Source organism: Melospiza melodia, chromosome 26 (genome assembly GCF_035770615.1).
Source record: "Melospiza melodia melodia isolate bMelMel2 chromosome 26, bMelMel2.pri, whole genome shotgun sequence".
Taxonomy (NCBI): Eukaryota; Metazoa; Chordata; class Aves; order Passeriformes; family Passerellidae; genus Melospiza; species Melospiza melodia.
This window is the reverse complement of record NC_086219.1, coordinates 5712751-5725687: the sequence shown is the minus strand read 5'-3', so window position 1 is coordinate 5725687 and position 12937 is coordinate 5712751. Positions and strand designations below refer to the sequence as shown.

General features: G+C 46.1%; 1 protein-coding gene across 2 annotated transcripts in view; it reads right to left on the bottom strand.

Moving 5' to 3' along the window:
- Positions 1 to 6678: 6678 nt before the first annotated feature.
- The window catches only part of EIF4G3 (eukaryotic translation initiation factor 4 gamma 3), a 147538-nt gene continuing 141279 nt past the window's right edge, over positions 6679 to 12937 (bottom strand). For both annotated transcript variants that reach the window (XM_063176922.1, XM_063176923.1), the window contains 4 exons: positions 12372 to 12518; positions 11219 to 11300; positions 9771 to 9917; positions 6679 to 8893 (listed from right to left, as the gene is read on the bottom strand). In XM_063176922.1, the coding sequence (XP_063032992.1) occupies positions 8712 to 8893; positions 9771 to 9917; positions 11219 to 11300; positions 12372 to 12518 (558 nt within the window). In that variant the 3' untranslated portion in view covers positions 6679 to 8711. The remainder of the gene's footprint in view (positions 8894 to 9770; positions 9918 to 11218; positions 11301 to 12371; positions 12519 to 12937) is intronic.

The following is a 12937-nucleotide window of genomic DNA, read 5'->3' as shown; positions in this document are numbered from 1 at the left end:
AAGAAGGAAAAGATGGAATCAGAGCAGCAGCTCTCCCTTTGCCCCAGCACCTGTGTTGGCTGAGCCACAGAGCTACAAGCAGAGGAGAAAAGTTGCTGTTGTCTCCTTCTCTGGTTTTTACCTCAAAATCCATGCCAGAGGGGCAGAGCAGACCCTTCACAGCAGATTCCTTGGATCACCACCCACTGCTCTGTCTCCTCTGCCCCACTTCTTGGCCAGGTTTGTGTCATTTGTGTCCCTGTTTCCACAGGAATGAAGCTGTGGGAAGCTCAGAGCCAGCACAGGAGGAAGGAACAGGAAAATCCATGGCCAGGAATCAGACTGCAGCAGGGAGCTGCTGCCAGAGTTATCTGTGACGGTGTCAAGCACTATCACTGTCAGAAATATTTCTAATAAGTATTAAACACTTTCAGTAAGTACTAAGCACTGTTAATAAGTATTAATCCTTCTTAATACCTTTCTTGCCCATAGGTGCCATGGACTAGTAAGATTCCAACTGTTTTTTCCCTGAAATTAATTCCATTTGTTTCCACCTTGCTGTCCCTTCGAGCTCTCCTCAGCCTCCCCACAGCTTTGGGCTTTGGCTGTGCTGCTTGCAGATCATTCACACACTTTTGTGGGTGATCTTTTGTGGCTTTTGTTCCCAAGGAGTCACTGCACAATTTCCAGTCCAGGGTTTTACTGTTTCCACCGTGTCCAGAGCAATGCCACAGTGTTGTTCTTGTCCTACAAACACAGATCCTGTTGTGTTTCTGGTTTAGATACAGCTTTGAGTTAGGTTTTAAATCTGCCCATGGAAACTCCATTCCAGGGGTTATTTTGTTGACTTTCCTACCCTACACCAATACGAACTCACATTTTCCCCCACTTTGCCACATTTTATATTTAAAGTGAACACTTTTGAATTTAATAAGCACCCATCTGTGAGGCTTAACAGCTATCTGCCACATTATTACCTTTTTTATAACATCTGTTAAACTGTGCACCTGCTGAAATCATCTTCTGTGGATACATTCTCCATCCTGCTGTGCTTCTGTTGCCAAATGCTGTTCCAACATTGACCTGCAGCTCCAAACTTCAGCTCTGAACACATTCAGGCCTTGCCTCTGGTGTTGTGACCCCAAGTTTTTGTCCATTTTCTGCTTTTCCACTTTTACCTCAGCTTTTACATTTATATTAGAAAGCCTTTTATCATAACCCTTCTGACCTGCAGTCCACCTGGCTCAGGGGGAATTTCAGCCTTTTTTCCAGCCCAGCCCATGTCTAGTCACCACCAGACTGGGAAGCTTTTCTCTGCCACTTTTCTCCTTCATCCCTAAAACTCCATGTTCTGCTGCTGCTTCTTCACTTCTTGTGCTTTGAAAAACCAATCTAATATCACATATACACATAATCCAGTATTCCCTGAGAAGATCTTCAGCTTCAGATCTCATTTTGTATCCAAGGGGGCTGTTTTGGTTCTGCGCCCAGCCATGAGGGGATGGTCACTGCTCTCTTCAGCTTGACCCTGTGAATCTGCACAGGGAGTGATGCCAAGCACAGCAATCCCATCACTGAACCAAACATTTCATTCATGTGTGTCTCTCTCTTGTTGAGCCCCACACAAGCTTCCAGAGGCTTTCTGCCCTCAGTAAAACAAGCATTACACAAGGAGCTGGCACATGGTGGTGTTGCCCTTCCTGCACACACACACATAATTCTTGTCCTTATGCCTGAGCTGCTTTTTTAGTTCTTCTACTTTACTTTTTAAGGGATTTTTCCCCCCATTTTACATGTCTTGTAGAAATAAAGACTTTTAGTCCTTTTCTTTTTCCACTTTGTTGCTGATTCACTTCACTGAAGACATCTCTAATGATCACCAGAACTCACAATTCTCTTCCAATTCATCTTTACTTTTTTCCAGCTGCAGTCTTACTGTCACCCTGTAGCTCCTTTAATTCTATGCAAAAATCACTCATTTTCTGCTTTCAACCCCAAAATGCATATTCTCTGCTTCTTCATGGCTTTCAAGATATCACTTTTGATTTCTTTATTCCTTATCAACTTCCTATTAATTAGTTCTCCATACTTTTCTCAATGTCACTCTACACATCTCCCAGCTGATCTCCCTACTGCCCCTCTCACACTTCCTTATCTTTTCAAACATTTCCCCCTTTCCAAGGGGTCTCCCATTCCTCTATGCATTTTCAAACCAAACTACTCACTTTTTACATCAGATTTAGCAAGTGAAAAAATTACACTTAAATACACCAAAGTTGGTTTCATTCTGGAGCAAGTGTAGAATAGAAACACCACAGGAGCCAACAGGAATGTGGAAATGTGGAGCAGGAAAATGTTATTGCCTGAGCAGCCTCCACAGGCTGCTGCTTTTCTAGAAACACCCAAATTTGAAATAGATCCCAAGTGCTAATGAGGTGGGTGCTGTCATCACTGGAGGACCAGGGGCTGGAAGTTGTGATTCTTTTTCTGCACCACTTTTGGCATTATAGTAATGACTGATTTTGACATGAAGTGACATCTCCACTAAGAATAAGCATCTGAAGACCAACACTGCACACAGGGACACCACAAATCCCCACAGGTAAGAGATTTGGCAGTGGGAATTTTTTTAACTCTGAACCAAACAGTGTTTTGGATGAAAATCAAGGAGCTGCATGCAGGGGCTGCTCCCCTCACCTGGGCAGGCAGGAACTTGCTGCCAGACCTCCTGCTGGAATGGTTCTGCAGCCACAAAAGCTCATTTTTGGCTGCCTCACGTGCACTCACCCCCCACCATAAGCAGCCTGGCTGGACTCTGTGGTGTACAAGAGCAGTGCCATGCCTGTGAGCCTTGCTGGAAAGACAACTGAACAGGAATTTAAAGCTTTTTTGGTGGTGACTCTTGCTGGAAGACCTCTAGAGCTGGCTCACTTGTCCCTCTGTGGAAAATCTTGTCAACTGGCTTTTCTTTGAGGTGTCTCAGCTGCAGCTCAAGCTCCTGCTCAGAACATCCACCTTGTGATGCTGCAGGAGGCCTGGAGAATCAGATGCATTTCCTTGGAGAACAGATCAAACACTCCAATCCTGTTTTGCAGAGATGAGTGAAATTCCCTGTGTGTAGGAGAACACCCTGGGTGGGACAGAGCTGTGAGCTGAGTCCATGTCCATGAATTCGTGCTGTGGTGGTGCTGAGTGCCTGCTCTCTTCATGGGAGTGATTCCCTGCACTCTCACACGAGTGGGAAGTGGCCAGGACCAGTGGATTATTCACTTCATGCCATTTGTAATGTCACAGAGCATTTGTACCAGGTGTTATTTCAGAGCAGCTCACCCATTTCCCTTCACAGGTGAGACTGAATGCACCAGTTGCATCTGCCAAGATGATCTTTGCAGCTCTTCTCCAAAACTCTGTGATAAAACACTTCTACCAGGGCTCTGCTCCCCTCACTAATGCTCTGTACCCTGGGAGCTTGGTAGAACTCTGCCTTAGGGTAACATCTGCCATTAATTCTTGCAACAGGACAGCCAAGAGCTTCACTGCTCTCTCTCCTCACTCAGCTACACCAACATTTCCCAACAAACAACACCTATTGCCTACACCCCTCTCTCCCATTTGCAGTCACAGCATTTCCATCCCTGCAGCTGGGCCAGCAACTTGGACAAATTCCCCTATGGAAAGGACTGAATGGAGTGGGAGCTGGTTTTATTCCTGTTGCCATTTCAGCACAATTTAGCAGCTGGAAATGAGAAAGAGAAGCTGGTGCCACATGACAAAACTTTCCACAGTCAGCATCCCTGTTTAAAGGAGCAGGAGTTATTTCAGCAAACTGCAGATCCACAATACTTCAGCAAAGGTGGCAAATGGAGCCCCTTGACAAATACAAGGGTAGAGAGCCTGAGGTTTCCTTGGGTATTTGATTCAGTCACGCTGCTGGGAGCTGAGTTAATCAATCTCTTGCTGCTGTTCTTTGCCCATTGCTGCTTTTCCTCCAGTGGCTCCTTGTGGGTTGTGTATCTGAAGAAAGCCAAGCAGGATCCTCTGGGCTGAAGCCTCCTGGTCCCCAGGCTCCACCCTACAGTTGTTGCAGGTTGCAATTGGCTCCAGGCACAGCAAACCTGGAGCTTCTGTCAGCGTGTGGGGCCTTGTGCAAACCTCAGGGCTGGCACCTCATGAAAAGCCAGCGGTGTGTGAAGAGCTCAGGCTCCTGCTGGTGCTGCTTGGCTGCAGATCCTGCTCAGCTGGCAGCTCCCAGACCAGCACCTTCCAAAGAGCAGAAGGGCTGAGTTCCAGTTCCCATCCTGAGTGGGAGAAGCAGGAGCTTGGAGCATTTGCCAGCCCAAACACCTCCCAAAGGACTCACCCCCAGGTAGAGCCCAGCACTCCTGGCCCAGCTCCAACCACACAGCATCTCACCCTCACCATGACCTGCAGCCAGCTCTCCTCCAGGTGGTTCAGTGCCTCAGGGCCAGGGCTGTTGGCTCTAAGGGCACAAAAGCATTCTGGGAGGGCTGATTTTGAGTTTTCTGCCCCCAAAGTTAAACCTTCTAGAATCTGTGAAAGAAACCAAGCATACAGGCCTAGCTGGCAGCTTCTCTGCTCTGCTCAGGACACTTCTGACAAAGCAGCCAGGGGTGTCTACCAACAACTCATCATGGGAGCAAATGCATCAGATCAATCACAGTCACCCTCTGGCAATGAGAGGCCAACATCTGCAATTGGCTTTAAATGTTTTCAGAATGCTCAGCAAGTTAAGAGGACTTTTGAGAGACTCTGCTTTTCCTTTCTCAGTAAAAACAAGATATAGAGTTGGAACAAAAGCTCTGTGGGTCACAGCAACAACTGATCTAAGTTACTGCTGGCTTAAACCTGCCTTGTGCACACTAAAAACCACCCCTGCAGAGGAATCCCTTCTCCTGAGCCTCTCTTGCCATGTGGCCTATCACATTCTGCACCAGGGAGGGCTGAACCCAGGAAAAAACCCACAGGAGCTGGACTCAGTGATGCTGATGGGTCCCTTCCTACCCAGCATTTTCTAGGATTCTTTGAAAAGACACTTCCATACACCAAGGTCTGCTCCTGGACCTGAGGCTTTGTTGGAAAATAAGGTAAAAGCTGAACATGTTGACACAAGCAGAGAGCACAGCATCCAGGATCAGTGTATTTCCTGACCTCATTCCCAGAAATGGCTGATCCTCTTCTGAAAACCCTTTCCTAGAAAGAAACCAGCCTTAGGTGGACATCTGGCCTGAAAATGTGCTGTTTGGGGGCTTCAGGTTAGAAGACATTCTCAGTAATAAACAGGGATGAAAGCAATGCCTCTGCTCCTTGCCTGTGCTTGTCACAGTGCCCCAGCCTTGGGAAATGAAGGGTTCCCAGCAGCAGAAATGGTTCTAATGCTGCTCTTCCATGCTGAGCTGCCTTAACCCCCTGCACACAAGATGTGTTTCAATAGATCAAGAGTAGGAGAAAACCCCTCAGCATAATCTGCAGTATCCTTGGTGTAACCTGCTGCCCTCCCTGCTGAGGCTTTGCTGCAGGATAGGGCCAGTGACCACAGCTCATCTCTCCTCACTTACACAAAATGAGGCTCCTGCAAATTGCATTCCATGGGAACCTGTTTTAATTAATAATTCCCTTTTCTATTTCATATACCTTACAGGTTTTTTGTATTTTAACACCCTTCACAAGAAACTGGTTCCAAAGATCTTTCATAAGCCATATCCTGAGGAGCCACAACCACCTGCAAACCTGTTTTCCTCTCCTAGAAGGAAACTGGTGAACTGCTTTCCTGGAAAGCAACTGGGTGCAGTAAATGCATGGCACAGAGCACAAGAGGAGCAGAGGAAGGAGTCAGGAGTTCTGCTCCTTGCAGTGACATTGTTGGGAAGCTGACACTTCAGGTGACACACCCACAGCTGGAGCCCTCAAGGCCTTGTGCATGAACTGCTCACAGCGTCCAGCGTGCAGCTGAACCGATTTAACTTCAGAGATGCCAAACCCTGCCATGCTGCAAATCCAGCTTTGGGTAATTCTGAAAAACCTCTTGTGAAAATCTCTGAGAAGTCCCTTCCAGGCCTTTGCAAGACACTAATAGGGTAAGTTCTCACCCCCTGGAACATCATTAAATGCTCTAACAAAAAGGGGAAAAATTTTCTCACCTCACCTGTACCCACCTGCTGGCAATTCCCATTCCCTCCAGGCAGTGCTTTTCCAACTCTTTCAGCCAGAAGGTTCCAGCTCCCCAGACAGATTCCCCAGCCCTGACACACTCAGGGATCCACAGGGCTGTTCAAAGGCTCTGCAGCAAGTCTGTCCTTTCCAATCCAAGGCAATGAGAGAGAAATCAGTCTTTGCACAGCTGTTGCACACTCACATTCCCAGCAGGCTCTGACACTGCCCACCCTGAGAGGAATTCCATCATTTGCCCACACCAACTTGGCAATATTTACCCTCATTTCCATACAAACTGGCATCCATTTAATTCAACTCTTTAACTGCTACAAACCACCATGTGCTCAAAAAAAGCTTTTTGGAAGAAGAGCACCCACACCACCTTCTGCAAAGCTGTGACAGACACCCCTGGAGCCCTGCTGGGTGGGGGTTCCATGGGGACAGACCTTTTGGAGACCTTCAGAGCCCATCCAAACCTCTGGGCCCAACGGCGAGGCCGTGGATGTGGTACAGGCAGATACATGAGCATACAGTAACGGTGAGAATATTTTTTCTTTTTTTTCTTTTTTTTTAACAAAACATCAGAGAAAAGTGTTTTATTGTTACTAAAAAAAAAAAAAATAACCAAACAATGCTCTAGTGTTTTAGGCCATGGATTCTCTAGCTCAGATTCATGGGGTGGAACATTAACAGGGAAAGTGTCTCATGGACCTCTCCCCTCTGGCCACAACCAGGCACCTCCTCCCTTCCCCGTGGTGATCAAATCACATCCTCAGGCAAGTACAGCAATTGTTTACATGTAAAAGTAAGATTAGGAAAGTAATGTATTTGTAGGCTTTCTTCCCTTTTTTTTTTTTTTTTTGTTTCTTTTTGTTGTTGTTTTTGTTTTTTTTTTTTAAAGAAGTGATTTAGCAGCTGGAAAGAAAAAGACAGCATCATGTGAGCAGTCAGTGCTGCAGACACCCCCAGCAAATGCTCCACAGGTTACTCACGGTCCATGGCCCACAGTTCACAAACCACACTGCAGAGTCCTTGATGGCAGGTGATTCTCTCAGTGAGGTCATCTTGGGTGGCAGCAGCTGGGTCTGGAGCAGCAGCCTGGGTCCCTCTGGGCACGGGAAGGGCTCCCATGGCTGTGGCTGTGCCCTGGCCATGTTGGCACTTGGGTAGTGCCAGGTGGGCAACGCTGCTCCTCCATCCTGCACCCTCCTGGCGTGGGCTGTCGGATCTCGGCTCTCACAGCTGCGGCCTCCAGAGCTGCCAGGGTCACAGTCCCCACTGATCCACGTCACAGAGACCCAGCTGGGCTCGGGCACGTCCGCCCTGAGGTCACCATGTCCCAGCCTCGGGAACCAACCGCTCCCGCTCGGCCCCGCAGCCACCACTGGCTGCTCCTTGGCCAGGGGCCTTCTCGGCACAACAGCATCCCCTTGTTTTGTATTTTCCTTTTTTTAACAATTGCTCTCACCCTTCATTTTTGGTAGTCACACACAGACACACACTATATTTACACAATTTGGGCCCGAGGACCTACAGCATGCCAAGGAAGCCAGCACCGCTCAGGATGGTGCACACATTCAGCAGCTGTCAAAGGAGAAGTCGTTTTAATTTCTTTTAAACTTGCAATGTTTGTCTTTATTTTGTTCTTTATATTTTGAAAGTGAAAAGAAATAGTATTGAGTCAATTTCTTTCTTTTTTTTTTTTTTTTTTTTTTTTAAATATTTGTTCTATGTATTTACAAGCCTTAAAGTTGCTCTAAAGGTTCTCAAAGTATCACTAGTACTTTTTTCCCCGGGGTAGCACGGTTTTCAATGAGTTATTTTCGGAGCACTCTGGTCCGCAGCGGTTTTCTCAAATGCATTTTTCTTCCGATCCAAGGTTATGTATGGTTTGATTACTATTTTCTTTTTAAATTTCTGAAGCAAGCTGAGAGGCAGGCAGAAAAATCTGATGACAATAAAAAAAAAATTGATCTTGTCCTCATCTAGCTCACCCCAACCCCCTTCAAAGTTTTGTTGATTTATCATGCTTTGAAACAAAACTGAGGTGCGTATGAAGGGGAGGGAAATTTATTTCTTTGCTTTTGTTCTATTATACAATTTGTTTACAGAAACTGCAAATTTAAAAATTACACTGGCATTTGCAGTCCTTAAAATAATAAATTAAAAGTTTTCAACTTGTTTTTGCTAAACAGATTTGTTTCGCTGTGTGTTTTCCTAAGTATGAGTCCTTGTTTAAAAAGAAAAGAAAAAGATTAAAACAGAAAATATTTTCTATAAATAATACATGTATTTTGGTTTAGTGCTCCCGCCCTCAGGTTTGAAGTTTACTTTTTGTGGGTTTGTTTTCAAGTACCTTTTTGCCTCCATGATCACCTCGGTGTTTATCGGGTTTTACCTCTCCCACTCGTGCGTGTGTGGGGCAAGGGGGGTCTGCGAGAGAGAATTGGCCTTGCTGCACTGTGATTGGCGAAGACGTGAAACTTTTTAAAAAAATACTTAAATTGTTTCTTTTTTTTTTTTTTGTTTGTTTGTTTTAAATCTGTATTTTTTTTTAAGTTTTAATTATCCTCTGACTCCTCTTCGGCCTCCCGTAGCCACGTGAAGAACGCCGTGACGGATTTGAGCGCTACTCCTTTCCCGTTCTGCTCCGCCGGGTCCTTGCTGCTCTCCCACTTGTAGAAGGCATCCTCTGAAATGACCTCCTCGTCATACAGGCAATCGAAAAACATCCGCAACAAATCTGCAGTAATGGGATAAAGGCACCAACATCTGTCAGCCCTGGCTGCACATAAAGGGATTAACGCGACCTCTTGGCACGGGAGATGATGGGAGAGACAAGGGAAACACAGAGCTCTCACTCAGTTATTGCTTTGGCTGCTCACACTCAGGTGAGGGGGAAAACTGACCCCTTGACACTGTCAGAGGAGAGGGGAAGCTGGGAAAGCAGCTGTGGGATTCTGTTATCAATATGTTATCTAGAGACTGCCTGCAAGCAGGATCTCCTCTGCACCACATGGCTGGATTCCCTCCAGCCCTGGATTTTTGTGGCTCATCAGGAGAGATAATGCCCAACTAATGTCATAAAGGGCACTAAGGATGATCATGTTGGATGTTTTGAGGCATTCCTGGATTTTGTGCTGCAGATTCCCTGGGAATCCCTGCTTCTTTGGCTACTCCCTTGCCTCTTGTCCCACAAGGGTTTTCTGTAGCATCTCTGGGACAAAACTCATCAGTTGACCAACTCATTTATTCCCTCCAAGCCCACAGACATCTGTGGAGTAGCAATGCAGTTCTCATTGCATCCCAGGTACTGAAAACTCTGCAGATTATTTTTTTACTGCTCTTTTTTGCTCTCTTTTTATCAACAGAGCTTTGTCCTTCCTTCTGTGTAGCTGCTCACAGAACAACCAGAAGAAGAGCCAGCCTCTGGCCAAGCATTTGGAACTTGAGCTGCTCTAAAAATCTGGGATCTGGACAAGCTGAACCCACCCTCACCAGCTTCTCTCATCAGCTACCTACAAAGGTAAGGAAAATACATCCTCATCCTCTTCCCATCTCCCACAGAACCCCCCTGCCCTTATCCAGGCTCAAATCCCCAGCACAGAGGCAACACTTACTAGGAGGTTGATCAAGTTTTACTATTGATGCTTGTAGTGCATAAAGTGCTTGTAGTTCCTTCTCTGTGTCTGAGTCCAGGTACTTGAGCAGGATGGGCACTCTCTGTTTGATAACAGCAGTGTCCACTCGGAAGCTGGAAGAGTCCGCTGAGGGGAGGAGGAGAAAGCAGGGTCAGCTACCACATGGCAACAGGGACAGCTCTTTGACTGCCTTTACTAATGCAAACAGCAACCACAAACACAGTTTGGAGTGGAGAGAAAAGGAGGATGAGAAGAAACAGCAAGTATTTTTGATTAATGGCTGTTTCTGGAAGTCTTGGTCCTTACAGCTCCCCACATTCACTGCCTGCAGTGACCCCAGCTCTAACACAAGCAGCAGCAGCACAACCTCACTTTGCAGTGCAAATGGTGTCTCCAGAGGCAACTGCATTAAAAAGGTTTTTAGAAATTTTTTTTCTAAAAATACCAGGGCAGAAACAGAAATCATAATTTGCACATGATATAGGAAATAGTAAATGTATTAAAATACGCATTAGAAGTCCATCAGCCACAAGAACAAATTATTCAGCAGCTTTCAAGTAGATCATGCAACCCAATTAAGTGATATTTTGAAAACAAAAGAAAAAAAAAACTCAGAGGCAAGGCCAAAATTTGAACCAGAGGATGATTTTCCTTACACAACAGCCTTGGAAATGAAGTCCTGTGTCGTGTCTCTGTTAACACTAGGTGGCACGAGCAAGGCTGTGTTCCCAGAGAGAGGAAGGAGCTGGGCTGTCCCTCCCCTCCCTCACTGGTGGAATCCAGCCTGTCCTCCCCTAAATCACAGCTCAGAGCAGAACCAGACCCTTTACAAGCACCACTTTTTGCTGTGCCAGATGCCAACAGTAAAGTTAAAGAAAACCAAGTGAACTGAGCAGATGTTTCTGCCTGCAGTGCTTTACTCAACCCCCACTGAGGGCTTGAGGCTCACATGTCTGGCTTGGGAGCCTTTCCTTCCCTGTGCTTCCAGCTGGAAAATGCACAGAAACCATCTTTCCAAAAGTGAAACTTTGGATATAAAACTCTCACAAGCCTGAGCCCCAGCCTGGCTTCTCTCCCACTGCCCACACTGGCTGCCCACACATCTTTGCTGGCACAGGAGTGGAAATGTTCATTGCCTGGATGGTGATCTCAGTCATTTCCACCTTCATTAAGAAAATCAATGAACAACCTGGCACTACCCAGAGCTGTCTGAGACCCCTGCTCACACCAGGGGCACCTCAGGAACACCATACCCAGCAAAGAAGGGAAGGGACACCCTACTCTCAGGCACAATCCCAAATGATGGAAAAGCCTTAGTGTGTGACAAAATACAGCCTTGGCCAGGGAAATGTGATATAAACCTCAAAAATACCAAATAACTCTTTGCAGGTTTGGTTTGTGTGGTGTTTACACTGCAAGTTACTCACCTATAATAGCTGCTTTACAAACTGCTGTCATTAAAGCTCTAAGGAATGTAGGTGAACTCATCTGGCTTTCATCTAGATTAGCCTGCAATCAAGAGGAAATGGAGCAGTTAAAAACACTGCAGGACTGCAAAACTCCAGAGCTGAGCCTGGCAGCAAGTCCAGGCTCAGCTGCTGCTGTGGCACAAACCCAGCTCAGCCCTGCAACCCTCAGCTCCCCACTCACCCCCTGGAGCTCCCTCAGGGACATCAGCAGCAAGATCCCATCCCTTGGGATCCCTGTGCCACTGAGCACCTCCCTCAAGGAGCTGTTTGTGTGCAGAACCAAACCCACCACACTCCTGCAACGCCCTCACAACAGTCTCAAAGAGTTTTGGGCTTTTCCAACAAACTTTACAGCGTGCTCCTTGGGTGGAGATTGTTTGTTTTGTAAAAGAAATTCAGGGAATGGCTGTGGAAACTGTCCAAGGCTCCAAAGAGCCTGTGGGTGATCCCAGATTTTCAGTGCTGCTTTCATTCCACTCTCAACTCCTCTAACAGCAGTGGAAAAATGACATTTCTAACACATTGCTCTGCCACAGAAATAACTGAACTGAACCTGACCAAGATTTAGTACAAGCATAGATATAAATGCAGAGGTTGGGTATAATTACAGACAATAAATATCTGAGTTAAAGCCAGCCAGAGACTGAGAGCAAAGACCATGGGTTGATAGGCCTTTTCCATTTTTCTTTATTTTTATTTTCTCTTCCAGTGTCTGGCCCAGTGCACTGGGAAAAGGTGCTCTCAGTGACTGCCCAGGATGTTTTTCAGCAGGAAATTTGGAGAGGTCATGTTGGAAAAAAATAGTGAATTCCCTATTTTATGAAGAAACGATGTAGCAGTGCACATCTTAAATATACTAAGTGGCAGAAGCAGGATATTCAGTGTCAGAAAGTCTAGAGTACATAAAAGATTACACAGTTAATATGGCTAAAAGCCTTCCTTCCTGAAACTGACCCTTAAATACTGATTATATTTTAGATTTTAATTCTTTGGAAGTGTTGATTGCACAAACCAAATCCTCGCAGTGTCCCATAGCCTGAGATGTTCAGATCAGAACACATTTACAAAAGCAGTAAAACAGTCTGCAGGGAGGGTGAAAATCTCTTTGTACCTCTACCCAGTCAAAGATTTGTTCATCATTCGCCTTGTCCTCAACAATGAGTTTTTCCAGCTGCTTGTTCAGCTCTTCTGCAGACAGTTCTTTCTCTGAAAGTGCTTCTGAGGAACTGGAACAGTCAGACTCCGTGAACTCCAACTTCTGCAACACCACATGGGATGATGGCAATTAGTGAAATGCACTTTCCTAAGCTGAATTACATCAGATTGAAATAGGAAATTACATTTAATTCTGCTTCCTGGCATCTCTCACCTGCTCAGTTATTGTTACAATATCAACTTTCCCTGTTCCAAAGGTTAGGAAGCATTTTACACATGGGAACTCCATTATCCAGCAAAGACAAGGAGGCACCTCAGGCAGCTCCAGCACAAAATCCAGTGAGCATTGCCTGGCTGGAGCTATAGGGGCTGGAATGCAACACCCACAGCTGGCACTGGCTCAAAGGAATTGCAGCCAGTGCCCCAATTCCTTGAGAACTGTGACAGAAGAGTTGCAGTCCCCTCAGCAAGGCCCAGTCCACGGTAATAATTTCATTTCCTGCAGCACTTCCAAAGTGCCAC